At 40.8% G+C, this 27,389-nt stretch overlaps 1 protein-coding gene across 2 annotated transcripts in view; it reads left to right on the forward strand.

Annotated features, from left to right (window-relative positions):
* Positions 1-27,389, forward strand: part of UNC79 (unc-79 homolog, NALCN channel complex subunit) — a 192,848-nt gene that overhangs the window by 58,714 nt on the left and 106,745 nt on the right. For both annotated transcript variants that reach the window (XM_045901444.3, XM_045901445.3), the window contains exons 10-19: positions 1,883-2,054; positions 3,647-3,877; positions 11,125-11,315; positions 11,890-12,013; positions 14,002-14,142; positions 16,306-16,527; positions 18,595-18,822; positions 23,451-23,592; positions 26,820-26,899; positions 26,988-27,136. In XM_045901444.3, the coding sequence (XP_045757400.2) occupies positions 1,883-2,054; positions 3,647-3,877; positions 11,125-11,315; positions 11,890-12,013; positions 14,002-14,142; positions 16,306-16,527; positions 18,595-18,822; positions 23,451-23,592; positions 26,820-26,899; positions 26,988-27,136 (1,680 nt within the window). The remainder of the gene's footprint in view (positions 1-1,882; positions 2,055-3,646; positions 3,878-11,124; positions 11,316-11,889; positions 12,014-14,001; positions 14,143-16,305; positions 16,528-18,594; positions 18,823-23,450; positions 23,593-26,819; positions 26,900-26,987; positions 27,137-27,389) is intronic.

The following is a 27,389-nucleotide window of genomic DNA, read 5'->3' on the forward strand; positions in this document are numbered from 1 at the left end:
CCGCCTTCAGGTTACCCCTGGAGGGACCATAACAACAGAAGCACACAATTCCATCCCCTGTGGGAAGCCCTGTGGGAGCACAGAGCTGAGGGTCTCGGGGGAATGAAGCGCAGGCACCCATCAGAGTGAGGGGTGGGAAGAGAGGTGCCCCAGCCCAACTGCCCACAGTGAAGTGCAGGAGAACTCTAGGTAAGTTGGTACTGGGGTAAACCAGCAGGCTCTGCAGGAAGCCGGGGGGCGGGGGTGTCGGTCCAGTCCTGCAGGCTCCTGGGTTTCTGTCCTATCACATGACAGTAAAAGAAGCTTTGGGAATGATAACTTCCAGACTCGTTCTCTTTTTGTACAGTATTCATTGAGGCAAGATTTTTAAACATTAAAGAAATAATATTAGAATGTAAGTTTTAAGGATAGGGACTCTTCTGTGTCTCTTACTCCAGTGGCTGAACAGGTGTAGAAATGCAATAAATGTTTGTCAAATGAAGCATTACAGAAAGTTTGGAAATTGAAAAAAAACCATCGTCCATACTGCTACGTCATGGTCAGTTTTGCACAGGTTCTTCTAGTTGTATTCAAAGGCACTTCTTATTTATGTAACTGTAATCAGAGTGTATCCACAAGTCTTTTTGATGTAACATTATACCATTAGCTCTTTTGCATGTCGTCATATGGTTTCTGTATTTACCATTTTTAGTGGAAACATAATTTTCATCTAGATTATTTCCCTCCACCTTTAGATTTCTAGATTTCTTCCATTCTTTACTATTACAAATTACTCTGGTAAATACTTTTGTGAATAGTGCTGTTTTGTATTTTTTATTTCTTAGGGTAGATGACAGATATGGTTGGCTGGGTCAAAGGGTATGAATATTTTCATGGCTATTGATACATTACCAAACTGATTTTCAGAGTGCGTGTATGAATTTATAATGCCAACAGCAGTCTGAAATGGCTACTTTTTGATACACCCTTGCCAACGTTGGGTTTTATTTTTTAATTTTTTAAATTTTTATTTTTTAAAAAAGATTTTATTTATTTATTTGAGAGAGTGCGCACAAGCAGGGGGAGGGGCAGAGAGACAAGCAGACTCCCTGCTGAGTGGGGAGCCTGATGCAGGGTTCTATCCCAGGACCTCTGAGATCATGACCTGAGCAGAAGTCAGATGCTTCACCTACTGAGCCACCCGGGTACCCCCCATTGGGTTTTATTTTTAAAAATTATGACTTCTTTAGCAGATTGAAAAAGGAGTCTTTGTTGCTCATTTTCAGGTCTTTGAATATTAGGTATTGAATATTTTTCCATTTGGGTATACATTCCCCAGTCTCTCCTTGTACCATGCATTTGATGTCCACATACCTTCAGATTAGATACAGGGGAAGTATTAACGTCTAGTGGGATGGTTGGTGAACCAGAAGCCAGAATGCATCAGTTCTGCTTGATTTTTTTTTTTTAAAGATTTTATTTATTTATTTGAGACAGAGAGAATGAGAGAGAGAGAGCACATGAGAGGGGGGAGGGTCAGAGGGAGAAGCAGACTCCCTGCCGAGCAGGGAGCCCGATGCGGGGCCCGATCCTGGGACTCCAGGATCATGACCTGAGCCGAAGGCAGTCGCTTAACCAACTGAGCCACCCAGGTGCCCCAGTTCTGCTTGATTTTAATTGATTGGAGGAAGCAGCCTCTTTGTTCCTGAGTTTGTTCATTTTTGAAATGGGGATGGAGTACAGGAAGGAAACAAAATTAGGCCTGTTGGAGTAACTCCTACCGATTGAAAGGAGAGCAGTCAGGAAGGCTTGAGTGAGTACTCATGATGTAGTTACTCTGAATGGGTCATCACCTAGAATGTGTTTTTCGGTAGTCTGACTTGACGTTGCTCATCTTTGGCAGCTTGTTGAAAGAAGCCGAGTTCCATGCTGAGCAGCGGGAATATGAACTGAACCGCCGGCGGCAGCTGGGCCTTTCCTCTTCCCACCATTCCCTGGATAACACTGACTTTGACAACAAGGACGATGATAAACACGACCAGAGGCTACTCAGTCAATTCGGAATATGGTTTTTAGTAAGAAAATGATTCTCCGCTTTCTTATTTCTCATGACAACATTGCACCAATGAGGAATATTTCCTGTTCTTTTTAAAGAAGCAAATAGTAACTAGTGAAAAGTTAACCTTAGCAGTGGAACCTCTATATTCTAGGACAGTGACTCTCAACTGGGTTGTACGGTAGATTTCCCTGGGAAGGCTTTTAAAGAATGGCAATGCCCAGATCCCACCCCAGAATCTTGGGAACTTTTAAAAAAGCTCCCCAGTTGATTCTAATGAATAGCCAGGTGTTGAAACCTACTGGCCAGACCCTGGACTGTTTGAAATGCACATTTGACAGAAAATGAGTGGGGGAGGTTGCTAAGGTATGTTTTGAAATCTTGGAGTCAATATAATTGTATAATTTGCAGATCATTCACATCCCATCTCTATACACGACATTTTTCTTGAAAGTTCAGTCTCTGTGGCACTTTTTGGATATTTATATTTATGGCACGTCTGCATACAGCCAGAAAAATTAGAGCCATATTAACACGAGAAAGTTGACTGTTTTTAACTGATTCACTGGCAACATTCATTCAGCAAAGATCAAACATTCTGGTCCTAAATTCTTCACAAGCTGAACTTGCCAGTTGTTTAGAGAAGCAGACTCTTGTTTTTGCCCATCGGAGACAGATGAAGTCTCCATAGGAATACATCTCTTTTATGCTTTTACATGGTTATCTGAAAAAGTCGTGTTTTGTTTTGTCTTACCAAATTGGTATTTAATTGTTAATTTCACGTTTTGCTCCTAGAAATTACTATCTAGTGACATAATGACTGCTATTGTGAACTCTTTGAGGCAAGGGTAGCATTTTCTTTATTTTGTACATTCCTGACCCCTACTATAGTGCTTAATAAAAGATTATTACAGAATGAATAATGAATAAATGATGAGCTGTTTTTAAAAGTCTATTTATAATGTGGTGAATTAGGGAACCTTAAGCTTTCAGAATCCTGGTAGAAAATCCTTAGCAAATCTAATACTTTTAGAATGGAAATGTAGGTAGATTATTTTTTCACTTAAGATATTTGTGAAATTTCACTTTGCAGACTTAACTTTTTATTTTTTTAAAAGACTTTATTTATTTATTTGACAGAGAGAGAGAGACACAGCAAGAGAGGGAACACAAGCAGGGGGAGTGGGAGAGGGAGAAGCAGGCTTCCCGCTGAGCAGGGGAACCCGATGCGGGGCTTGATCCCAGAACCCTGGGATCATGACCTGAGCCCTAGGCAGACACTTAACGACTGAGCCACCCAGGCACCCCAAGACTTACCTTTTTAAAAAGCATTTATCTAGTGTAGATTACAAAATAGTTTTTTTTTTACAAAATAGATTTCTTAGGGAAAAAGGCTTATGGAAAGGTGCAGTCTTGAGGGGAAGTTATTGTTGCAATCCATCTCTCCTGCGAGGAACGCAGTTTCTAGGTTAACCGATCCTCCATCATTTATAAAACTGCCTATTTCAAATGGATTACTGGGAACCTTTTTTTTTGGCTTTTAAACAAATATGTAATAATTATGTAGAGATAGATGGAGGCTGAAGCAGAGTCTAATCTGCCCATTTGCAGGTGAGCCTCTGCACACCCAGTGAGAACACACCTACGGAAAGCTTGGCCAGGCTGGTGGCCATGGTGTTTCAGTGGTTTCACTCCACAGCCTATATGATGGATGATGAAGTTGGGAGTTTGGTGGAAAAACTGAAGCCTCAGTTTGTCACCAAGTGGTTGAAGACAGTATGTGATGTTCGCTTTGATGTCATGGTCATGTGCCTTCTTCCCAAACCAATGGAATTCGCCAGGGTAAGTGGAGGCCAACGGCTCGAACCTTGTTGGAGAGGCCTTGGGAGAAGCTCTGCCCTAGCCATTAGCGTGTTATCAGTGTCTGTAGAAGAGAGAGTATCTTTCCTTATTTTAGTTAATACAGCTGAACGAGGTTAGTTGAGTAACTACATTTTAGGGGATGTGCTGCTCTGACGTTGATTTGGGATGGGGAAGAATGGCAAGATGAACGTGTGAATTATCTTTAAGAATTTAAGGGAGGATTCTTCCCTGACATTGCTGAAGATGTTTTTTAATTAAGTAATAGAAAAAATTTTTTTTCTCCCTAAGATTGCTAGAGCTCAGTCCTTCTCTGGTCTACTGTCTTACGAAAGGCTAACAGTGGACTAGGAGTAATTTCTGTGGTTTCACATATATTTCTAGAGATGAATGGTAGAAATCCCTGCCCTCTCATTTGGAATGCCAAAAAAGGCTTATTAGGAAGTGCCAAAATGCTCCTTTTCCTCTGGCTTAGAGGACAGGTTTCTCTGAGCTCATCCTTTTGCTTCTGCCTCAGTGGATTATAGGTTCCAGATTTATAGCTAGTAAGACCCCATATTTTTTGAATCCAATATAATTTGTGTCTAACCTAGCAAGGTGGATGTCCAGAATCAGTTTTTGGCAGGAATATATGAAACTTTTTCAAGGTATTTTCTGAATTTTATTTTATTTGTGATTTTTGGGGTTGCTTTCAATGAGATATTGAGGCATTTTTCAGTCTGAATAAGACATTTCAGGATACAATAGAACACGGACCATCTAAATGAGTAGCTTATATTAGATTTCGGGGACACAGAGCAGTTCTATGTGTTTATCAAGATACACTTCTTTCTTCTTTGCTGCCACCTGCTGACTCACATATCAAATTGGATTTTTGCATCCTGGAAATTCCTTATTTCATGGCATTCTTTGACTGTGTTGGTATGTTTTCTCTTGTTTCGTTTGGAAAAGTAAAGGATTGGTCTGCTCTGATTTTGGAAGATAAGAAGAATTGGGAGGAAAATTTTTCCCCTTCCAACATGGGTCCAATGGCTGAGGGCCTGAATATTAATCAGCAATAGACCTAGTCGGGAGAGAAAAGACAAAGGGCTGTATGCTCAGTACTCAGTCCATCACTGAATACTCGGTGATGGGTAACTCCCTCAGTAGCCAGAGATAAAAGGTGTGTGTGGGGAGGTTAGCACTGGAATGGGAAGATATGGAAGATTCTCTCGGGCCTTTTGATGCGAGTGGCACTGGGCAGTCTGTCTCCACAGGAGTTGAATTCACAGGCAACTCCCTTTAATGGAAGTGATATTTTCCGGAAGCTCTGCTTTAGTCAGACAAGGGAAGTTGGGGTAAGGTTTCTCTCTGCATCTTCTTTAGCTCAGATGTTTTCATTAAAATAATCTTTATACCAAGTCTGGGGGTCTGAGTGATTCCCCCCATTTCTCCCAACTGAAACTTCTGGAGAAGTTTCACACAAAAATGAAGCACGGTTGATTGCTGTGGATTTGGGTTAGGTGCTTCCAGGTGAGAGGTCTGCAAAGGAAGAAGAGGGCAGAGATTAGGACAAGGAAACAGACAAACAAACTAAGGTTAATGGTGAGAGTAGACTATAAACCTGGTTTCTGAGGCCACAGGGCAGCAAGTCAAGATTTGTAGATGTTGGGCTCAACGCGTCTTTAGATGATGGAGTGAGGAAATCAGTGCCTGGTCGTGGTTATTCCCTGGAGCAGAGCATGGTGGATGTGAGTGTTCAGTGAGCTTCCTGACTGGCTGAGGCTGTTGCCCCAGTAAGTCCTTTGAAGTTCTTAGCAAGTCATCTTTCCCTAGCTTGTGGGGCTTTGGGACAAGACAACCTAGAGTCTCAGGAAGGATTTGGGCAGTCAGGTTTTAGTTTTCAGTGACACCAAGTCAGCAGGCTGGGAGAAAAATTGGAAACATTAGTTACTGAAAAAATGTGCAAGACAAATACCATATGATTTCACTCCTATGGGGAATTTAAGAAACAAAACAGAGGAGCATAGGGGAAGGGAGGGCAAAATAAAATAAGATGAAATCAGAGAGGGAGACAAACCATAAGAGGCTCTTAATCATATGGAACAAACCGAGGGTTGTTGGAGGGGAGATGGGTGGGGGGTTGGGGTAACTGGGTGACAGGCATTAAGGAGGGCACGTGATGCAATGAGCACTGGGTGTTGTATGCAACTGATGAATCACTAAATTCTACCTCTGCAACTAATTAATACACTATATGTTAATTATTTAAATTTAAATAAAATACTTTTTAAATGTACAAGAGAGCAGGATTCAGTTTATGAAGAGGCAAAAATTAGCTCAAAGGCAATGAACAGGACTAGAATCTGATAACTCACAAGGGCGGGTTATAGTTTTCCACTGAAACACAAAATCTCTCTCTCCAATCACCCCCATTTTGATCAAAGATAATCAAAATAAGATTACTCTTATTCACAAAATAAGTCTAGTCTCATTAAATTTAGCCTACTTATTTCTGTAAATTTCAGCGAGAATGGTAGTTGACCAAATAGACCTTTTTAATGTTTGCTTTGCTGGAGTTTTTATGGAGAATCTCAGCTTGGGGTTTTATAAACCTCTAGAGGCTAGAATGGGGCCAAGCCAGTAACTTGTCATCATACTTCATCTGCAGTACCTATAGATTTGGGTGAATTTCTCTCTTTTTGAGGTCACCAAAATATTCTAAGCTTCCTGGGCTGACCAGGAAGTGATATTTCTTATTTGCTTTTAGGCTGGTATTTCCATGAGCCAGGTACCAGGCTGGTTATTTCAAGAGGGCTTTGTAAGCATTGGCTCCTTCATGTCAACCTTGGTTCCTTAAAACTGTCTAGCCATATCTGATTCTATGCACATACTTCTAAAATATGACACTCCAGTCAAAGCCTTGGTGATATAACCAGTTTTTCCAATTATGTTCTAATTAATACAAGGAGAACAGATCCTTCTTTTTTTTTTTTTTTAAGATTTTATTTATTTATTTGACAGAGAGCGAGATAACGAGAGCAGGAACACAAGCAGGGGGAGTGGGAGAGCGAGAAGCAGGCTTCCTGCTGAGCAGGGAGCCCGATGTGGGACTCGATCCCAGGACCCTGGGATCATGACCTGAGCCGAAGGCAGACTCTTAACGACTGAGCCACCCAGGCGCCCGAGAACAGATCCTTCTTAAACTTCTGCATGAAAATAAAAATACTAAGAGTTTCTGAACCCTGGAGGGACTTGATGGGGGGAGAAAAAAGATAAGTGTTTCATTGTTGTTTACAAAGATGTAATCTACCAAATTGTTGTGAATTATAGATAGCTTAAGAAAAACCTTATATCCAGAAAATAGAACAGTAAAGAGCCAGCAATGCTCCAAACTAAAAAACAAAAACAAAAACATAAAAATGATCATCGTTCTTCATCAGTTCATTCAGCCCCATGCAATTAATTTTCGTTCCATTGGATCTTGGGTTAGCAGTTGTATGAACCTATTAGCTTCTCTACCAGAGTTCTGCAATCCTTTCTCAAGCCAGTGGCATGCAATGCCCTCAGAAGCCTGTACCCCATATTGCCTGTCATAGTCCTTTCTGTGGGTCTCAGAGACAGTCTTTTTGCTGAAGTCAAAGCGTTCTGTCTAGTGGCTGATGGCAAGAGCTTTCAGGAAAGCATCAGAATAAAACAGTAACAATCTGATAACTCAGAAGACAGAGCTGTTTTTATTAGACCAACAATATTAACTTAGTCTTATTTATCAAAGATTGACCCAAATTGCATGAACTTGATAAACATTTGGGTTACTCTCTATATTCAGAGTTTTGGGCATATTTAATTTATATAAGCTCTTATGTTTTTAAAACTCATTTGGAATAGAGATCTTTTAATGGATTTTATAAATTGATTTGTGAGTACCATTCAGAGGTAAGAAAATACCACATATATGTAATATACCTAGGCAAAAAATATAGGCAGACACAAATACAAATGGTCCCCAACTTATGATGATTTGACTTAAGATTTTTTGACTTAATGGTGGTGCAAAAGTGATACACATTCAGTAGAAACCTTACTTCAGAATTTGAATTTTGATCTTTTCCTGGGCTAGGGATATGCAGTATGATCCTCTCTCTTTTGATGCTGGGTAAGGGCAGTGAGCCTGAGCTCCCAGCCAGCCACGTGATCACGGGGTAAACAACTGCTACACAGACAACCATTGCACACCCATACAACCATTCTGTTTTTCACTTGCAGTCCACTATTCAACAGATTACATGAGATACTTAGCACTTTATTATAAAACAGACTTTGTGTTAGATGATTTTGCCCAACTTACGATGGGCTTATTGGGCTGTAATGCAATTATGAGTTGAGGAAGAACTGTTGATCTTAACAGCAGAGCCTGTCATGTTAAAAACAAAACTTGCTAGTTTATATAAGAGTTGATGTTCATATGCACTCTTCATCCTCACTTTTATTCAAATTGTGTCTCTAACAGATAGAACAAGTGGTTAACCTGTTCAGTGTAAAGGCTAACGCTTTTTATCAGTATGCGTGGGGGAGCCCTTCAAGATCTTTTTATTGGCCTTGATATGTAATCTCATGAAGGCTGTGTTTCAACCTTGGGCAGTTACTTATTTCAGTCAGCTAAGAAGTTAGCTTTTTTTTTTTTTTAAAGATTTTATTTAATTATTTGAGAGAGGGAGAGTGAGAGAGGGAGAGAGAGCACAGAGGGAGAGGGAGAAGCAGACTCCCTGCTGAGCAGGGAGCCCACTTTGGGGCTCGATCCCGGGACCCTGAGATCATGACCTGAGCCAAAGGCAGACGCTTAACTGACTGAGCCACCCAGGCGCCCCAAGAAGTTAACTTCTTGAAGGCTGGGATATGCTAAGGACAATGGCAATGGAGGTTTGCTAAGGGGATTGTTAATTGGAGCTTCTCAGAAGGAGGAATAAGTGTTCCCTGTTTTAGAATAGGAGGCAATAGTACAAGTAAAAGCAAGGCACTCGTGGGGCTGAGAGCCAGAGTTATTTCCATGGATGTTTGCCTCTCAGAGAAGTGGTTCTCAGGTCCTTGAGAAGATAGTTCTGGGTGGTAGGAGATTTACATCTCAAAAGAGGGAGGGAGAGGATGCAAGCTTTTAAAGTCACTGGTCCCAGAGGGTTTTCAGGGGTGTTATTTGTCTATTAGGTTTTGACTGGGACAAATAATACATTCTCCTGGTAGCATGGAGCTTTTATGAGCAGGCATTTCAAGGCAGGAGGGGCGTGGGAGGTGGACAACATTATTTATGCTGAGTCTGAAGTCTTGAGACGGTCCTGGTGGAGGTCTGAGTGGAGAGGGGGGCTCAGAGGAGTGGGCCTGAGGAGGTGGAGGCCTGAGACGGTTACTACTGAAGTGTTTCTTCAGTGCAGGAAGCCTCTTTTCCAATGTCCTAACTGTTTATAGTATCTTCAGGCATCTCGAGATGAATAGGGGAGGCTTTGGGATTGCTAAGAAGCATGGGTGGGCTTTGGGATACTTCTAGAACTACAATTATGTTTTCGCAAAAATCCAGTTAGTAAGGTGAGGACAGTTATTTTTAATTCTTCAAAGAATGAGATGGCAGTCTTGATAATAACATTAAGGAGCTGGCCTGCCTGCTCAACTGCATTCATTTTAATTCTTTGTATCAATGAGAGATTTCCAGCTAAGGGGGAAAACAGAAGATTCCTATGTTCTAAGACGCATAGATTTGGAGCTGTATACCTTTGTAATATTTTTATAAATTGTTTGGCAACGGCTTTAGGATGTTTTCCTTCCCTCTGAGTACATCATTCCACTTTAGCCCAATTAAATTTCAGAGGGAAGGCCTCTATAATAGCTCCTATCAGGCTCTGAATATGGGCTTCCAGCTGGGTCATTCACAAGAGGAGGTGGTGGAGGGGAGTTCATGGTGGGGGCAAATTTTAATTTTTGTTCTAAATCTGATTTCCGTTCTAAATTTTGCTAGGGGAGTCTTTAGGGCTAGCTGTGATCTTTTGTGTGTGTTTATCTTATCAATTTGATCCACCCATATTGGTAATAGGACATTTGTTTAGGGTGAGAACACTCTAGAAATCCTTTTAAATATAATAATTTTCCAAATCAAAGGATCCATTGTCTGGCTGTTGACAATTGAGGAATACCACGGAGATACTTGTTCCAAAATGTGACTCAAAACCAGTAGGCCTTTATGTGGCTCAACCATAAATTACATGGCCAAAGGAACCTCAGCAAGGATACATGCCACCTTGTCAACATTATCAGTGTTAGCTCTTCTGAGTCTATGTAACTAGCAACAACAGTGACAATCCCAGAAATGTAGTCCCTTCCTGAAAATATCCAGTCAGTCATCTAGGATTTTGGACAATATGATACCAAATAGATATTTAAGCTTTAAATGGAATTGATTTAATGGTTTTGAATAACCTAGACTTCTAGGTATAATGATTAAACATTTAAATTGGATTCATTTAAAATAAGGTGGTTCCCACAAAACTTGTGTTACATGGTAAAGATTCAGGACCAGTCGAGCCTTTGTTACTTTGATATGCTTAATAAGAATATAAGATCTTCATCTAAAATTGGAATTATAAACAGAACCCAAATTTGTGATTTGAATTTTTTTCTGCACTAGAAAGTTAATATACTATCTTAATTAGTAGAAAGTATGTCTTTTTTGTTCATGAATTCAACCCGCCTTAGAGCATTTTTAGGAAAAAAATTGTGGCACAATATGCAGCAGAGGGAAAAAGAGTGCTCTCTGCTTTATTTTCCATAATGAAAAATATTCAATGCTAAGTGTACAGTAGTAGAAATCTATATTCCTCTGAAGCACAGGTGTAACTACATGTTTTTGTAATGGGTTTGTCAAACTTTAGAAATAATAATGCTTCAATAGTATGCTTCTCCTGTTAGGAATAAATCTTGGGAATTTTAATTCATGTGTTTTCTGCAAAGACTGCAGTAGAATAGTTCAAATTCAGTCTGTGTTGATATTTGGACCTACTTATAACTATGATTTCTTTTTTGGTAACTAATGGATCCCGGTGGTTTACAGATTCTTACAAATCTCACTCTGAAGATACTTGGCCCAGGACTTAGATGTAATGGATTGTGGTCTTTCTCTGTACCCATTTCCTTTAGGAAGTCCTTAGAGTATAATCTTAACAGGTGCATTTTGCTCTTTCCTCCTGTGGCTGTGGAAATGCCATCAGGTTGGTGGTTACTGGGATAAATCCTGCAGCACCGTGACTCAGTTGAAGGAAGGTCTCAACCGAATCCTCTGCCTGATCCCCTACAATGTGATCAGTCAGTCTGTGTGGGAGTGTATTATGCCAGAGTGGCTGGAAGCCATCAGAACAGAAGTCCCAGATAACCAGTTAAAAGAATTCAGGGAAGTATTAAGGTGGGTAAGTAGTTTAATGAAGTCACCGTAATTATGATGATGTCTAACATTTATTGAGCATGTAATGTGTGCCAGGCGCTGTGTTAAGCATTTTGTGTAATCTTGTTTACTTTTTAACAATCCTATAGAGAAATCTGAAGGTGCAAAACGTAGTTGTTATAAATTGTGCTGAGATGACTTGGAATTGTTCAGAAAAGATTTTGTTCTGTGGAGTAATAGATACACCATATTGTTTGCTTATTTTCAAATATAGTATGATTTGGATAAAGTGGGGAAAGTGCAAAGGGAAAATGTTCTTAGATGCTGGGAAGCAACTCTAATTCCTTAGAAATACAGTTCCTTCTGTTGAGCCTGGTAGGAGTATAAACACTAATGTTATTAACAACTGTATGAATTCTTCATATCTGTTCTAATGACATAAACTATTACAGTAAAGTGAAATATAACAATAACATTGAGAACACAGACCAGTCAAAAGTGTTTGGCTCCCCCAAATAAGGTATAGTTAAAAATGCAACAGGAGACCCTAATCTATGCCCATTGGTCATTTACTTCTGTTGGCTCTGCTTTCCAGCAAAATGTTTGACATTGAGCTCTGTCCTCTACCTTTTTCATTGGAAGAAATGTTTGGCTTTATTAGTTGTCGGTTCACAGGATACCCTTCCTCTGTTCAGGAACAAGCTTTACTGTGGCTTCATGTAAGTAAATGATACTTTCAATCATTTGGGGGCAATAGTTCTTAGCCTGGAAACTTGAGATCCCTGGGTTGAGGAGCGGGAAGCTATTGGAAAGAGCCCATAAATTTGCATATTTGCTGAGGACCGTCTACAGACTAATAACCCACCACACGGATGGATACCTATATTTCAAATATATGTGGCTATAGTTATGGTTAATAAAATACAAATTTATGCAATACTGTTACTGAATTCATAATAGCTCTGGTCCTTATGTATTTTTCCATCAATAGATTCTAAAGGTGTAATAGCTGTCTGTGGACATTCTGATCAATCTTGTCATATTAAATAGGTCCTTTACTTGGAAAGGTTGAGAGCTCCTGACTGAGGGAGGAGCTCCTGCTGCCCTCCCCCCGCAACTGCTTGGAATACTTCTCTCTCCGGTCTGCATTTGTAATCCAGCTTATCCTTAAAGCCCAACTCAAAAATGATCCCATCTCAAGTTTGCCGCTGTTTCACACCCCCATTTTCCCTTCCGAATTCATTATTCCTTCCCCCCAGTATCCATAAGGGCTCTTTGTGTAAATGTTATTCTGTCTAATATTTAGTTCATTTTTGTGTCTTCTCCTGATTGTAAATGCCTGGAGGGCAGGGACCAGGCAGGCCTTTTTCATGTTTGAATTCATGCCTCCCTTCATCCCCTTTCCTCTCAGCATCTGGCACATGCCTTGTATTTATTTAGCGGATGTTCCTAAATATTTATTAAATTGAGTTGAATGCTCGGCAGAAAGTTCGGGCAGTTTCAAAACAGGAGGACAGGGTCCATGTTTAGATTAGCCATGGGTGCTGTTACATTGCTGAATCACAGACGGAGGTGATACCAAAAGCTTTTCAAGTTGTGCGGCTGCCTTTTGGGTTCTACACTGAGGAACAATATTTTTCACAACTGACAAAGAGTAAAGGGACCATTTTTTTTAAAAAGTCCCCTTTCGGGCTCTTTTCATACCCTGGTAGATATCAGTAAGAAAATTTCTCATTTTAGGAAAACCAGGCCTTCCACAGATGGCTAGGTGTTGTCACTCAGTTACACACCTTGAGGCTGAGTTAGGTTGGGGTGAGCACACAGGGCCGTCAACCTCGGGCCTCACCATGGCGAGAGCAATTACAGCTGCGTGTTTATGGACAGGGATTTCCCAGAGTGCTGGTTTGAAGACAGGGGGCTGCAGCTGGAGGTTCTAAACCACTGGTCTAACCATTTGGGGAACAGTGTGAACAGCATAGTGATTGGAGTTGACTCATTTATTGTGGAAACATTTATAGAGTTCCTCTGTGCCAGGTGGTGTCACTGGCACTGGGATGAAAATGGGATAAGAAATGGTCTTCTCTCTTCTCTTCATACTTCCTTTCTTCAGGGAGCTCACAGTGGGAGAGAGAGTATCAAACAGTCACATATAACGAAAAGCGACAATTGCTCTAATAAATGTATATACAGAGTTCTAACTAAGGAAGCAGAGAAGAGGAATGGATTAGTTCTGTCTGAAGGAAGGAGGCATCTATTTCCAAAAATTCATTACAGATGGAGAGTAACTTGATTTTGGCAGGATATCTGAGCCTGCACCAGAAAGCAAGATCAGACGGGGCAGTCAGATCAGAGGGGGGGGATGGATGGGAGGAGGATTGCATGCAGGTTACACCACTCCAGAATGAAGGTGGTGAACTAAGGCACTATTCTGTGGAAAGGAGACAGTGTCAAGAGCTACTTAGAAGTTTTAGTAGAAATAACATGGCGATTTATGGGATGTGGGGAGTGGGGAAGATGGAAGGTTCAATAATAACTTTGATTTTTTAGCATGAAAAATCGAGCGTGGCTGTGCTGATAGAATATACATAAGGCTAAGTATCCTTATGCTCAATAGTTTATTTTGGGGAAAAATGTGAAATGCAGTTTTTTTTTTTCAGTTTTAAAGTTTATATTTTTTTGAGGGGGATATATGCCTTTTTTTCCCCAGGTGTTATCGGAGTTAGACATCATGGTTCCACTTCAACTATTGATAAGTATGTTTTCTGATGGAGTTAATTCTGTTAAAGAACTGGCAAATCAAAGAAAATCAAGAGTCAGTGAACTGGCAGGGAACCTTGCAGCTCGAAGGGTAATTATTGCCACAACTGTTTTTGTCTTACTTATTAAGCTTTTGTCAATTCTGCGGGCTCCAAAAGTAGCATCATAATAAACTTCTCTGAAAATGCTATTTCATCCCATCTCACTCTGTTAATCTTTTAAATACATTAAATCATAGAAAACATTGATCTATGTTTCATATAATCTGTGGTCAATAAATTGTTGAGTTTTTCCCTGCACATACCTATTAGCTGTCTCTCACCCTTGATGAAAACAAAAAGAGTTAGCTTTGAGATATTATTCCTTTCTCTTTTTTGGTCACCTGGTGAATCAGAATTCTTTACCAGCCATTTGGTAGATGAGTGCTTCACTTTGGGGATGAGAAGTTGAGATGTTTTGTTCTATAGTGTTTCGAGGAGATGTGATCAATTGTCTGATGGTGACTGTGAGTGATGCTGTCACTATGGACCAACTGAGCTCAGTTTTTGGGACCCCTTTGTACCTTTGTGAATGAGAAAAGTCAACATAGTCTGGCCCAAAGTGTAGGAAAATTATTGAGACTGTTTGATCATTTTTCTGTGGAGCACCTGGTAGAGCTTCTGTTGATGTGCTGACTTTCCCAAATAAGGATCAGTTCTGGACAGGCTCACTGTCCTGTGATGGTAGGCAGGGACTATTCTCAACTTGCCCTGTCAGCCTCTCCGTACCATTTTTCCTACTGTCATTCCTACCTGATATCTGTGGATTAGGAAGTATGTCAAAATCATGGGATCATAGTTTGCATCCAGTGCTTTCTTTTGATTTTAATCATTACTTCTTTTCTCATCTGCCTCATAGGAACCAGCTGGCAAGCATTTATATTTTGTTTCTTTCTTCTCTAACCTTTAATATTATGTGACTTAGTTGGTGCCTTCTACTGTGCAGTGTGTTCACAATGAACAGTATCACAGAATGGTGTGAGGCAGCTGGAGAAGAACTCATTATCCTCATTTTTATCAATACTTAACCTGAGGTTCAGTGGGCTGAAGTGATTTGCCATAGAGAACACTGTCGATATCCAGGTATTCTGGTTCTTGATGGGGTACTCTTTTTTTTTTTTTAACTTAAATATGGTGTTCAAGGAACTTGCTGGTTGTTAGAGATACTTTTAAGAGAGAAAATATGATTTCAGAGTGATATACAGTACAGATATGTCAGTCATTGTCCTGCTACAGAATTTATCCCAGATGGTTCAAATGGAGAGACGTTCCTGGAGATTCTGCCTATAGAGTTACGGGGAAGGATAAGGGAGCAGTAAGTGTTGGTGAGGCACCTAGACGCCAGTAACAGCTCAGTAGGAAGCCATTATGCCCCCAGGGCTGAAGGAACCAGGGAAAGAGTTCCTGGAGCCCATTGAGAGCTGAAATATTAAGGAAGGGCAGGCTGGAAGAGTGATAGAGAGACTGCCAAGGATGTAGCATCAAAGCAGGCAGGGGTGGGACATATACTTCCACCTTTCTCTTCTTCAACTGCAGGGCTTCTGCTGGTGCCTCCCAGGAACTCAACCCAACTGGAAGCCAGCTAGCAAGAAAGCCAGGAGAGACTCTATCCTTGGCATCCTTGGGCATAGAGCAGGGCAGAGAAGGGCAGTGAGGGACTTGAATTGGGCAATTGGACAATAACCAGTTCAATAGGTTTGACATATATTGTTTACCCATGGTAGTTTAATAATTATAATATCCAGATGCCGTTCTTCTTTAACCAGTCACATTAAACAGATTTTGTGCTTATGATTCAAAAACTCATCTCATAATATTTTATTTTTGTAAGGTCTCATTTTTCAGGTTATGGTTTTTAGGTAGTTTAATTTAGTTTAATTGGAAATGTGGATGGGATGAACAATATAATGTCAAAGACAGCTACCTTCATTCTTCAGTGTGCTGATGTTTTATTCACCTGACAATTAGTCACAAAGTTCGGATGATTTTATTTTATTTATTTATTTATTTTTTAGACATGAGCCTTAATGTCAGTGATTTTATTTCTTATTTTTATATTTTGAGAAGATCGATACTATTTGGAAGTACTAATGCTACTCACTAAGGAAGGAAATCAGTGTGACAGCTGGAAATACCTTCCATAAGACCCAGATATTTTATCTAGCCATTTTGGCTTCTGTGAGTTCACTTATGTGTGTTGATGTTCTTTCTTCTAGGTGAGTGTTGCCTCTGATCCTGGCCGGCGAGTTCAGCACAATATGCTGAGTCCATTTCATAGTCCTTTCCAGAGTCCATTTCGGAGTCCTATGCGTAGTCCATTTCGTAGCCCTTTCAAGAATTTTGGACACCCAGGAGGAAGGACTATTGACTTTGATTGTGAAGATGATGAAATGAATCTAAATTGTTTCATCCTCATGTTTGATCTTCTCCTGAAGCAGGTAGCTGAAGCATGAGCTTTCTTTAGTTTCGAGGTGAAGAATAAGGGAAAGCGTTGTATAGTGATTCTTGCTATGTGTTGGACATCTTCATACTTATGAAATGATGCAACATCACTCAAGACATTTTGCAAACTCCTTTCAGGATTCCCTAAAGAGTCTGAAAAATACTATATGAATATCTGCCATGATGTTGACATATGAGAATGGATGTGAATTTTAGAAACACTCTAGCATCATTAGAATTGATTCTGTTGAACAGATTTGGTGAGCTAACTGAGTAATGCTATTGTTGGGAGGAGCAAAGTACAGCTCTATAGTGATGGGCTGATTTAAATATATTCCATGAATCAATTTTTGAAGGTAATTTCAGAAGAGAAGTATAAAAGTCTTTGATCAGGAGAACATTTCTTAACTTTTTATTCTGAAATAATTTCAGACTTGTAGACAAGTTGCAAGATATGTACAAAGAATTCCCAAATACTCCTCCCCTAGATTGTCCAGATAATAACAGTTATCATATTTCTTTCTCTCTCTCTCAATCTGTATATGTATGTATGAATTATAGAATTTTAAAAATAAACATGTGAGGGTAAGTTGCCAATATGATGCCCTTTTGTCCTTCAACACTTCAGAATGTATTTCCTGAAAAATAAGGACATTCTCTTATATGACCAAGCACAAAATCAGGAAATCAATCAAAATCAGGAAATTAATATTGTTGTAATACTATTATCTATTGTCTGACCCACAGAAATTAATCACTTTTTAAATTGACATAATAATTATATTTTTATAGTATAGTATATAATATATATCTATATAGTATCGTATCGTATCGTATAGTATGTATAGTATAGATCTAGGACACAGTCTAGCATCACTTGTTGCAAATATTTGTCCTGTCTCATTAGTCTTCTTTAATCCAGAGCAGTTCTTCAGGCTTTGTTCATCTTTCATGTTCTTGACATTTTTGAAGAGTGCAGTCCAAATATTTTGTAGAATTTCTCTCAATTTGAGTTTGTCCTATGTTACGGATCTATTTGGGTTAAGCATTTTTTGTCAGTAACGCCCCTGATGTGATGTTATATCCTTTTCAGTGCATCATATTGGGAGGCACATGACATGATAATGTTGCCTTACTGGTGATAACTTGGTTAAGGTGATTTCTACTAGATTTCTCTACTCTAAAATCACTATTTCCCCCTTTGTAATTAATAAGTAACTGGCAGGCTGAGATTTCCTGTTCTCATTAGACTTTTATGTACTAGTTTTAGCATCCAGGGCTGATTCATGCCTGGATCAATTATTGTGATGATGGTTATCAAGTGATAATTTCCTAATTCCATTATCTTTTAATTTATTAGTTGGTATTCTACTGAAGGAACAGTTTCCCTTCTCTCCTGTCTCTATATTTATTTATTTATCTTCTTATACCTGCAGGTATTCATGAATTCTTATTTTATTCAGTGAGTTAAAATCTATTACTATGATTATTTTTATTCTGATGCTCGTATTGTCCCATATTTGGCCAGTAGGAGTCCCTTCAGGCTGGCTTCTGTGTTCTTTTGACATAATCCTTATCATTCTTTGAACACTTCCTTAATTTCTGGCATGACAAGATGTTCCAGGCTCATTTTATATTTTCCTAGCCCCAACCTTGAAATCAGCCATTTCTCCAAGGAGCCCTTGTTCCTCTTTGAGGGTAATGGATAATGGTATTTAGAAACGAAGATCTGGACACTGGGTGAGGAGTACCATTTTTTAAATGTGTAAAATCTCACAAAGTGATAAGTTTAACAAACAACTCTCTTTTAAATGTCCTATGTGATTTTAAAAATAATTCCCATTGTTTGTGTTGTGTTTATATTCTTTTAAAAAAATCTGTGGAAAATAATATATATTCATGGTATATAATCCTTATTATCTTTAAATAACTTAATGTTGTTGTCAGAGAGTAAAATTATTCCCAATTAGAATACCAATGGAATATTGGAAAAAGGACCAAATTCCTTCTTCTTTTCTTTTCTCTCTCTCTTTTTTTTTGGCCTTCATTTTGATGTCTTTCAGATGGAGTTACAAGATGATGGGATCACGATGGGTTTAGAGCACAGCTTATCAAAGGACATTATTTCCATTATAAACAATGTCTTCCAAGCCCCCTGGGGGGGTTCCCACACCTGCCAGAAGGACGAAAAAGCAATTGAGTGTAACTTATGCCAATCTAGTATTCTCTGCTATCAGCTTGCTTGTGAACTCCTGGAGAGACTGGCTCCTAAAGAAGAAAGCCGGCTGGTGGTAAGAAGTCAAAGAAATGAGATGACCCATATCTGATAGTGATAATGACTGTAGTACCTGGTATAATGGGGTCTTCCTCCAATATCATTGTATGCTCCATGCTGGGTTATATGTGAGACTGTTAAAAAGAAAGTTTTCCTGTTCCTTCTACCAACTAATGCTCCTAGAAAGGGATATGAGCTGGAGCTACATTATACAGAATTCATGAGTCTTGAGTTAGGGTTGTGGCACATCCATTCATATAATTTTCATAAATACAAAGCATTGATGGTATTCATTTTTTTAAATGCCTTTTTATTTTTTTAAATTAACATATAATGTATTATTTGTTTCATGGGTACAGGTCTGTGATTCATCAGGCTTATGCAATTCACAGCACTCACCATAATACCTACCCTCCCCAATGTCCATCACCCAGCCACCCCATCCCTCCCATCCCCCTCCACTCCAGCAACCCTCAGTTTGTTTCCTGAGATTAAGAGTCTCTTATGGTTTGTCTCCCTGTCTGGTTTCATCTTGTTTCATTTTTCCTTCCCTTCTCCTATGATCCTCTGTCTTATTTCTCAAACTCCTCATATCAGTGAGATCATATGATACTTGTCTTTCTCTGATTGACTTATTTCACCTAGCATAATACCCTCTAGTTCCATCCACGTCGTTGCAAATGGCAAGATTTCATTTTTTTGATGGCTCCATTGGATATATATACCACATCTTCTTTATCCATTCAACTGTTGATGGACATCTAGGCTCTTTCCATAGTTTGACTATCGTGGACATTGCTGCTATAAACATTGGGGTGCATGTGCCATTGATGGTATTCTTGAAATAACTTTTATTACAAAGTTCAGATAGCAGTGAATACTACAAAATGTACATATCAAATATCAAGTAAGTAGATTGGAGACAGATATCAAGAATTCCTAGGTAATTCCAGTTTGTAAAACCCATTGACTTCATCAACAACAAGTAAAGGCTTCATTGTATTTTCTGCTTTTCAAGAAAATGGTTTCAGTAGGGAACAACTACTATGTGGCACACATTAGCTACTCCATACATTATTCATTCCCTTTTTAGCCAGTTTTCATTTAAGACACATAACACATATCACCAAAAACCCTCACGCCATCAAAGGGAGGTGAATCTGAATTATTTGGGCCAGTGTTTGCTATCTTCTCTATTTTTTCCTTTCCCCTAATGTTTATCTAAGTAGAAAGTGACTTTTTTTTTCTCAAGATTTTATTTATTTGAGAGAGGAAGTACGAGCAGGGGGAGAAGGGCAGAGGGAGAGGGAGAAACAGAATCCTGTTGAGTGCAGAGCCCGACGCAGGGCTCAATCCCAGGACCTGGAGATCATGACCTGAGCCAAAGTTAGCTGCTTACCCGACTGAACCACCCAGGTGCCCCATAAGTAGAAAGTGACTTCTTAAAAAAATTTTCTTGAGGTATAACATACATGCAGTAAAGTGTTTCTTCAGTTTTTAAATACCTTTCTGCCTACTAAACTCACTTGTCCTACATGTTGCAAAGTAACCTCCCTGGACTGTGGTCTTTCAGCATTGGGTAACTTCACTACAAAACAGTCATAGTCCTGGATGATGTAAAAACAAATTAAAATCAAGATGCTTAGCGTCTAATCAGGGAGATGTCTAAGTAAATGAAAAACTGTTAACGTGATGAGTGTGATGGGAGAGATCTGGGCAAGGGAGCAATGGGGGCAGAAGAGGGACTGCAGATCCAGCTTGGAGGTGTGATGGGAAGGAGAGAGCTCCTGGGCTCATATTTGAAGGAATGGAGTTAGTGAAATGAAGGCGGAGGGGAAAAGAACTTTGGAGACCCAGAAAACTCTGTGTAAATGATCCAGGGGAAAGCAGGGAATGATACGCTCAGGAAACTGGAAGCAGTTGAATGTTGCTAGCGCAGTGAGCAGGATGGGAAGACAGTGAAACCTGGGTCAAGCAAGACAGACTTCGTCTTATTTTCCCATTCATTAAGGGCTCTGTCTGCCAGACTCAGAAGTTTGGGTTTTGTCTTGGTGAATGGGGGATCCTGAAGAATTTAATCAGGGTGGTGATGCAATTTGATGAATTGGAGAAAAGAGGATTTGGAGGATTTGGACCCTGGGGACAGGCATCTAGTCAAGAAGGCTAATGTGGTCACTCAGGAAATGGGGAAGTCTGAATTAAGGCAATGGTGGTGGGAATCAGAGAAGGGGCAGGCCTGGCGGATTTTTAGGCAAGACAGTCAGCTGCGGTTGGTGTTTAGCTGGCATTGAGGTATGGAAAAGTGGAGGGCAAACCCATGTTTTCTGGCTTGGGAGCTGATAACATTGCCATTTATAGAAGAGCATTACAGTAGTAGAAGTGATTTTTTTGGTAGGAGTGGGTATGATGCAGGCACAGTCAGACATAGCGGGTTGAGATGCCTTTTAGATATCCAGGTGGGGGTTGTCATGCCCCGTCAGCTATGTGGATCTGATTTTTTGGAGGAAGGTCAAATAAAAGTTTGGAGCTGCCAGCATATTGTGCTGGGATGTGTGGAATGAGAAGAGAAATGCTAGCTAGCCATGGCTAGTATTCTGGGAAGGACCAGCTCTTAAGAGGGAAAACAGGGGAACTGAAGACTTAGAAATGAATTGAGAAGAGGCCAGAGACACACGGGAAAAACCAAGGGAGAGCAAGAACTCCAAAACCAAGGGAGGAGGCAGTTTAGAAAAGGAAGGAGTAGCTGATCATGTCAGGAGAAGAGAGGAAAAATATAAGACTGAAATGTGCCTGGGGATCCTGAGATGGAGGGTCCTCTGTGCCACTGGGGATGAGAGTAATCGTGGATTCCAGTAGCATGTGGCTTAAGAACAGAATCAGCTGAGGATGTGGCTGTGCCAAGTACAGACTTCTGTTTCAGGGAGGGAGTGAGAGGGTGAAGAGGATGGAGGCAGATGCCCCGACCCCTGCCCTGTCCCCAGCAGGCTTTCTGTATTGTGTCCGTTTTCCCAGCACCATCCTGGGAAACAGGGAGAGAAGGAAGCATAAGTATAGAGAAACTGAATCATCAAAACAATCTCCCGTGTGCATGATGCTTTGGACACTTGTCGTGGGCTGAAAATAACACATTTGGAAGTGAAGCTGAAGGATTCTGTTTTCCTCTCCCAAAGGTTTATGGGAGAGATAGATGCTCATCAATAAAAGAGGGCTATGCCGTAGAACATTCCAAACTTCTGGGTGGTCTCCACTGTGTGGGTCAGCCCCCTTCGCTCTTCAGTTCTCTTCCTGGGACAGGCTGGGGACAGGATGGGCGACACCAGTCCCTGCCACCTGGGAGGATGATTCTAGCCCCGTGGGTTATCGAAGAGTCAGTACACAGCAGGGAACTTTTTACCGTAGCGAATTTCATGAAACTCACTTTAGAATTTGATTTAGTGCCTTGCTCATGAGTGACCTAGGGACAGAGTCAGGCTTCGCAAAACTGTGAAGTTGGCAGAGATATTCTTCAGGGCCCTCGTATCCTCCATGCTAAGCACTGGTTTTCTTGTGGGTGTCCCTCTGGCACTCCATCAGTGTTGAGCTGGCTGTCAAATAATTCTTGAAAAAAACGTGTACTGGCTAAAGTGTTAGCTAAAAGAGTATGATTTTTAGAAGAGGATATTTGAAGTGGTACTTGAAGGAAAGAAAAAGGCTGGAATTGGAGCTTAACTGGAGATGGATATTTTAAATGGCAGCCATAACCAGTGCTTCCCAATTTCACCTATTTCTGCTGCTGGTTTTATACATATGTATTATATCTGACATGTATTGTCCATAAATGTATCGTGTTTAGTATAGTCACGTGGTGCAGCCCATCTCCAGAACTTTGTCATCTTGCAAAACTGAAATTCTGTACCCACTAAACAAGAACCTCCTGGTTCCCCCCTCCCCTGAGCTGCTGGACAGCTCCATTCTACTTTCGGCATCTTTGAATTTGTCTACGGTAGTGACCTCATATATCTGGAATCATGCAATAATTGTCCTTTTTATGACTGGCTTGTTTCACTTAGCACCGTGTCCTAAAGGTTCACTCACATAGCAGGTGTCAGACTTCCTTCCTTTGTAAGGCTGACTCATGTTTTACTGCATGTATGTAACACATCTTGTCTCTCTGTTCATGTGTCGAGGGACACTTGGCTTGCCATACCTAGCTTTCTTTAACGCATGTTATAGCGATTTCTTGCTCCTAAAAATTTGACGTCTCCAGGACTACCAGTGTGTGTGTCTTAAGTTATTGCTGTGAACCCCGTATTATTCCCTGCCAGTTAAGTACTGTTACTGAACAAAATGTGCACGGATTGGAATCACTTGGTGAGTGGGACATGATCACAGGGAAAGTGGGCCTAGGACGATTTAATGTTTTTGAGATTTTTCCATATTTATTTCAAGGGAATGAAATTGTTTTAGTAACAGCTGATCCAAAGTCCCTTTAATTATTATGGAAGTGAGCTCACATTTGTTCTGAGGCAGGTGTCTTTGTCCTTCAGGGCTCAGCACAGGGCTGGGACACAGCAGGCACTCAGTGGATCTTCATGGAACTGAGCAAAACCATTCTGTACATCCCCAGCGGGCTGCTCACCTGGCTGCTTGTTCTCTTTGTTTCAGGAGCCCACAGACAGCCTTGAGGATAGCCTCCTTTCTTCCAGACCAGAGTTTATCATAGGCCCTGAAGGTGAGGAGGAGGAGAATCCAGCATCCAAGCATGGGGAGAACCCAGGCGATTGCACCGAGCCCACGGAACATGCTGGTGGGTGAACTCTGGCATACCCCAGTTAGCACAGTTCTGATGTTCAGAACCCTGGTTTTTTAAGATTACTGTCGACTTAGGCAAGTCTAGGCTTGGCTTCTCCAGTGGAGACTGGTGCAAATGAACCATTTCCTCTCAGGTCATGAAGTGAACAGATCCAGGATGTGTTTCAAGTAGAGCAAAGTCACTGAGCTGCTTTCTTGGCAGCAGGTGTTAAAATTCAAACTTCTTATCAACAGAACCCACCGTGTGAGCAGTACCTTCCTACTTACGGTGTAGCAGGTTCTCGTGGAGAAGCAGCTATGTATGTACCAAGGCTGGATGACTGAGCGGAGGGTGCTTTCACTCTCAACAGCCACTTAGGGCATTTGGCCATGGCGGAGTGTTTTGGGATAGAGCCGATGGAACTGGAGCTCATGCAGCTTCTGTGACCCCGGTGCTTGGCCAGGACTCTGGACGGGCTCACTGTGTATAGCTGCACACTTTGTGCTCCCAGGCTGGTCGGCTTCGCACAGAGCCGGAGGAAGGACGGCCTCTCTCTAGTTTGCTTGCAGGCTGTGTGTGGGCTACCTGGGGACTGCAGAATGGCAGGCAGGCTTGGAATCATACTCTAGCTCTTCACGGTCTGAAGGAGTTTGGGGGATTTGACATGTGACCCCATGTGCCTTGGGGAAAGCTTGATTTCCAGATCTGCACTGTGGCACTTTGGGAATTTGTACAGGACCTGGAGTAAATAGGACTCATTTTTCATCTTCCTGCTTCCACTACCCTGAACCAGGTGGCCCACCCCCAGAACCAAAGTTTGGGAGTCATGGGCTTTCTGTCATTCCTTCAGGGAATAGCAAACATTGTTAAGTGACTTTTGTGTGAGGTCCGTTATAGCCCTGGGGGTGTCTCATTCAGACCTTGGTCTGAATGAGACATTAGTCTCATTCATATGAAATGCTTGGTCAGAACTAACTGCTTCTGCATGAATTGTACACATGATCAGCTGAGTATGAATATCTCGGATCACTCTGTTTAGAACCACGGAAACCTAGAAATTGAAAGAACACCTGAGATGACCTGTTTCATTGGTTCTCAGCATGTCCTTGGAGTTGTACACACTCTATGTTGTTTCCTTTGGACCTTCCTTATTTGGAGTGGCAAATGGTGGGGAGACAGGGGCAAGTCCTAATGAGCAGCCCAGGCTGCCCACCCTGCTTTACCCTGAGTGTGCTGACCTGCTCTATTTCATACGTTGGAGTTCTAAGTGAGTTTCTTTAAACAAAATCGTCCATAGGAAAAAACTTGGAAACCTGCTGATCTAATTCAGCCTTCTCACTTTGCAGATGAGGAAAATACATCCCAGGTGGGTGAAACGTGCCCGTGGTCATATAGCTTGTAGTCCTCATTCCTAATTTATGCTTTAGGCTTACGTGCGGCCCTGATGGAGCATCAGGATCGTCTGAGGAGTTGAAACACAGAATGAATGAGCTCCACCCACCACCCCCAATTCTGGGTATATCTGGGGCAGAGATCTGGGAATTAGAAATCCAGATATCAATCCAGGATTGAGACTAGAACCCAGGTGTCCTGAAACCTGGGCCTAGGGCTTCTTTCTGTCAGGCATTAATGCCTAAAGGATGCAAGGATGTCACTTAGGATCCAATAACCTGTACTCTTTGTATACAAATATATCTTTTAAACCCAACATGGCACACAAATCACTTAACTGGCACTTTTATTTATTTATTTATTTAATTCTTTTTTTTTATTGTGTTATGCTAATCACCATACATTACATCATTAGTTTTTGATGTAGTGTTCCATGATTCATTGTTTGCGTATAACCCCCAGTGCTCCATGCAGAATGTGCCCTCTTTAACACCCATCACCAGGATAACCCATCCCCCCACCCCTCTCCCCTCTAGAACCCTCTGTTTGTTTCTCAGAGTCCATAGTCTCTCATGGTTCGTCTCCCCCTCTGATTTCCCCCCCTTCATTTTTCCCTTCTTGCTATCTTCTTCTTCTTTTATTTATTCGTAACATTTTATATGAACAGTGGTTAAAATTAAGCAATTTCTTTTTATGAATGACTCTTTTTCTTGCTTAAACGTTTGCTCTGTTCATCTCCCTCAAACACTTCTTCGGGCTCCTGTCACAGCCTCTGGTCCACTTTCCTGCTTTTATTCCCCGCTGTCTTGCAGGTCACAGTTATAAATTGTCTCCTCAGGGAAGCCTCCCTTAATTTTCCTCCAAGACCAGCTTCCCTACTGCTCTGAGCCCAGTCCTGCTTCTGCTCTGTGGGCCTTCAGGCTGTGGTCTTGAACTCCTCTGTCAGAGCAAACGTGTTCAATCGACACGTGTTCTGTGATTCCTCCTTCCTTTCAGACTATTTCCTGTTTCTGCATTTTGTGGCCTGGCACCTATTTCTTGATAGCTGTCAGATATATCCTCCACTAAAAATACTTTTAAAACCCTCACAGTAGAAAAAATAGATTCGAGGGCTGGTAACAAGTGTTTAAAATACATGAAAGCGGAAGATCACCAATGAACTGTTTAATATATACACCAAGAGAGTTTGACTCCCGTTGTCTCTGGTTCCAGGGATTGCCAAAACTTAGAATGGTGATTTGAAAACGTTTTACACTAGTGTCTACATCTGGCTAACTTGTGAATTCTTTTCTCTAGCGTGCCTCAGGTACTATATACTGCCATCCCACCTGTAGGGGCAAAGGTATTAGAGAGACTCACAAGAAGATTAAAGCCGAGTAATTGTTCTGATTTGAATATGCCTAACTTCTTTCAGGTACTCCCTTTGGCATGAGTCCATGGGGTAAATTTCTCCTTAGGTGCTAATACAACTTGAATACATCTCCTTAAAACCTTCTTCTCTCCCTTTCAGTAAGGAAGGCGTTACCTAGCCGGGCACCAGGCCCTTCCAGGTGGCAGCAGAACTCGCTGCCCTTGGGAGCATAGGGTTTGCTTCAGGGAGCCAAGGACATCTGAATATATATGGTGGGCTACATGGAATTTGAGAGCCCTGAATCTAGAAGGTTTCCTGCATGGGCATCATAGAAGGGCTATATGCCACCTTGGAGAGCAAATAAAAACATTACACAAAATGCCTTTTAATATATCATATATTTATTTTCAGTCCTCTTGGTTTTATGGTCTTGATCAGGTCATGAGTGGTGGGAAAAAGGAGGAGCTATGCTAACCTTCATGTAATTATTTCTTCCCAGCAATAAAGAATGACACTGAGAGAAAGTTTTGCTACCAACAGCTTCCAGTAACTTTGAGACTAATATACACCATTTTCCAGGTATATTTTTTGAGATATTTAAATGTTTGATGTGGTAGCATTGCTATTTTAGATTAACTCAGTAGTAACCATGTGGTTCTTTGCGTAGGAAATGGCGAAGTTTGAAGAGCCAGACATTCTTTTTAATATGCTCAATTGCCTGAAGATTCTCTGTCTACATGGAGAGTGTTTATACATTGCTAGAAAAGACCATCCTCAATTTTTAGCCTACATTCAGGATCATATGTTGATTGCAAGGTATGTCTTCCTAGCAGATTTTTGTTGCTGTTGTTGTTGTTTATATTTTAGGCTTTAGCTGTGAAAATCAAAGTTAGGACAAGATTCACCAACTCATTTGGGCCATTTCTCTTAGCCAGGACAGCCGAATCGCCTATGGGAATAACTTTTATTTCTTTTACTGAGTCTAATGTTTAAGTATGTCAACATGAGGAATAGTAATTTTCTTTGCTAGACACTGTAGAAATAGAAAAAGCAAAATAATGGTTATTTG

The sequence above is a fragment of the Mirounga angustirostris genome, unplaced genomic scaffold (assembly GCF_029215605.1).
Source record: "Mirounga angustirostris isolate CCGP_5_RB_7025 unplaced genomic scaffold, mMirAng1.0.hap1 SCAF_9, whole genome shotgun sequence".
Classification (NCBI taxonomy): Eukaryota; Metazoa; Chordata; class Mammalia; order Carnivora; family Phocidae; genus Mirounga; species Mirounga angustirostris.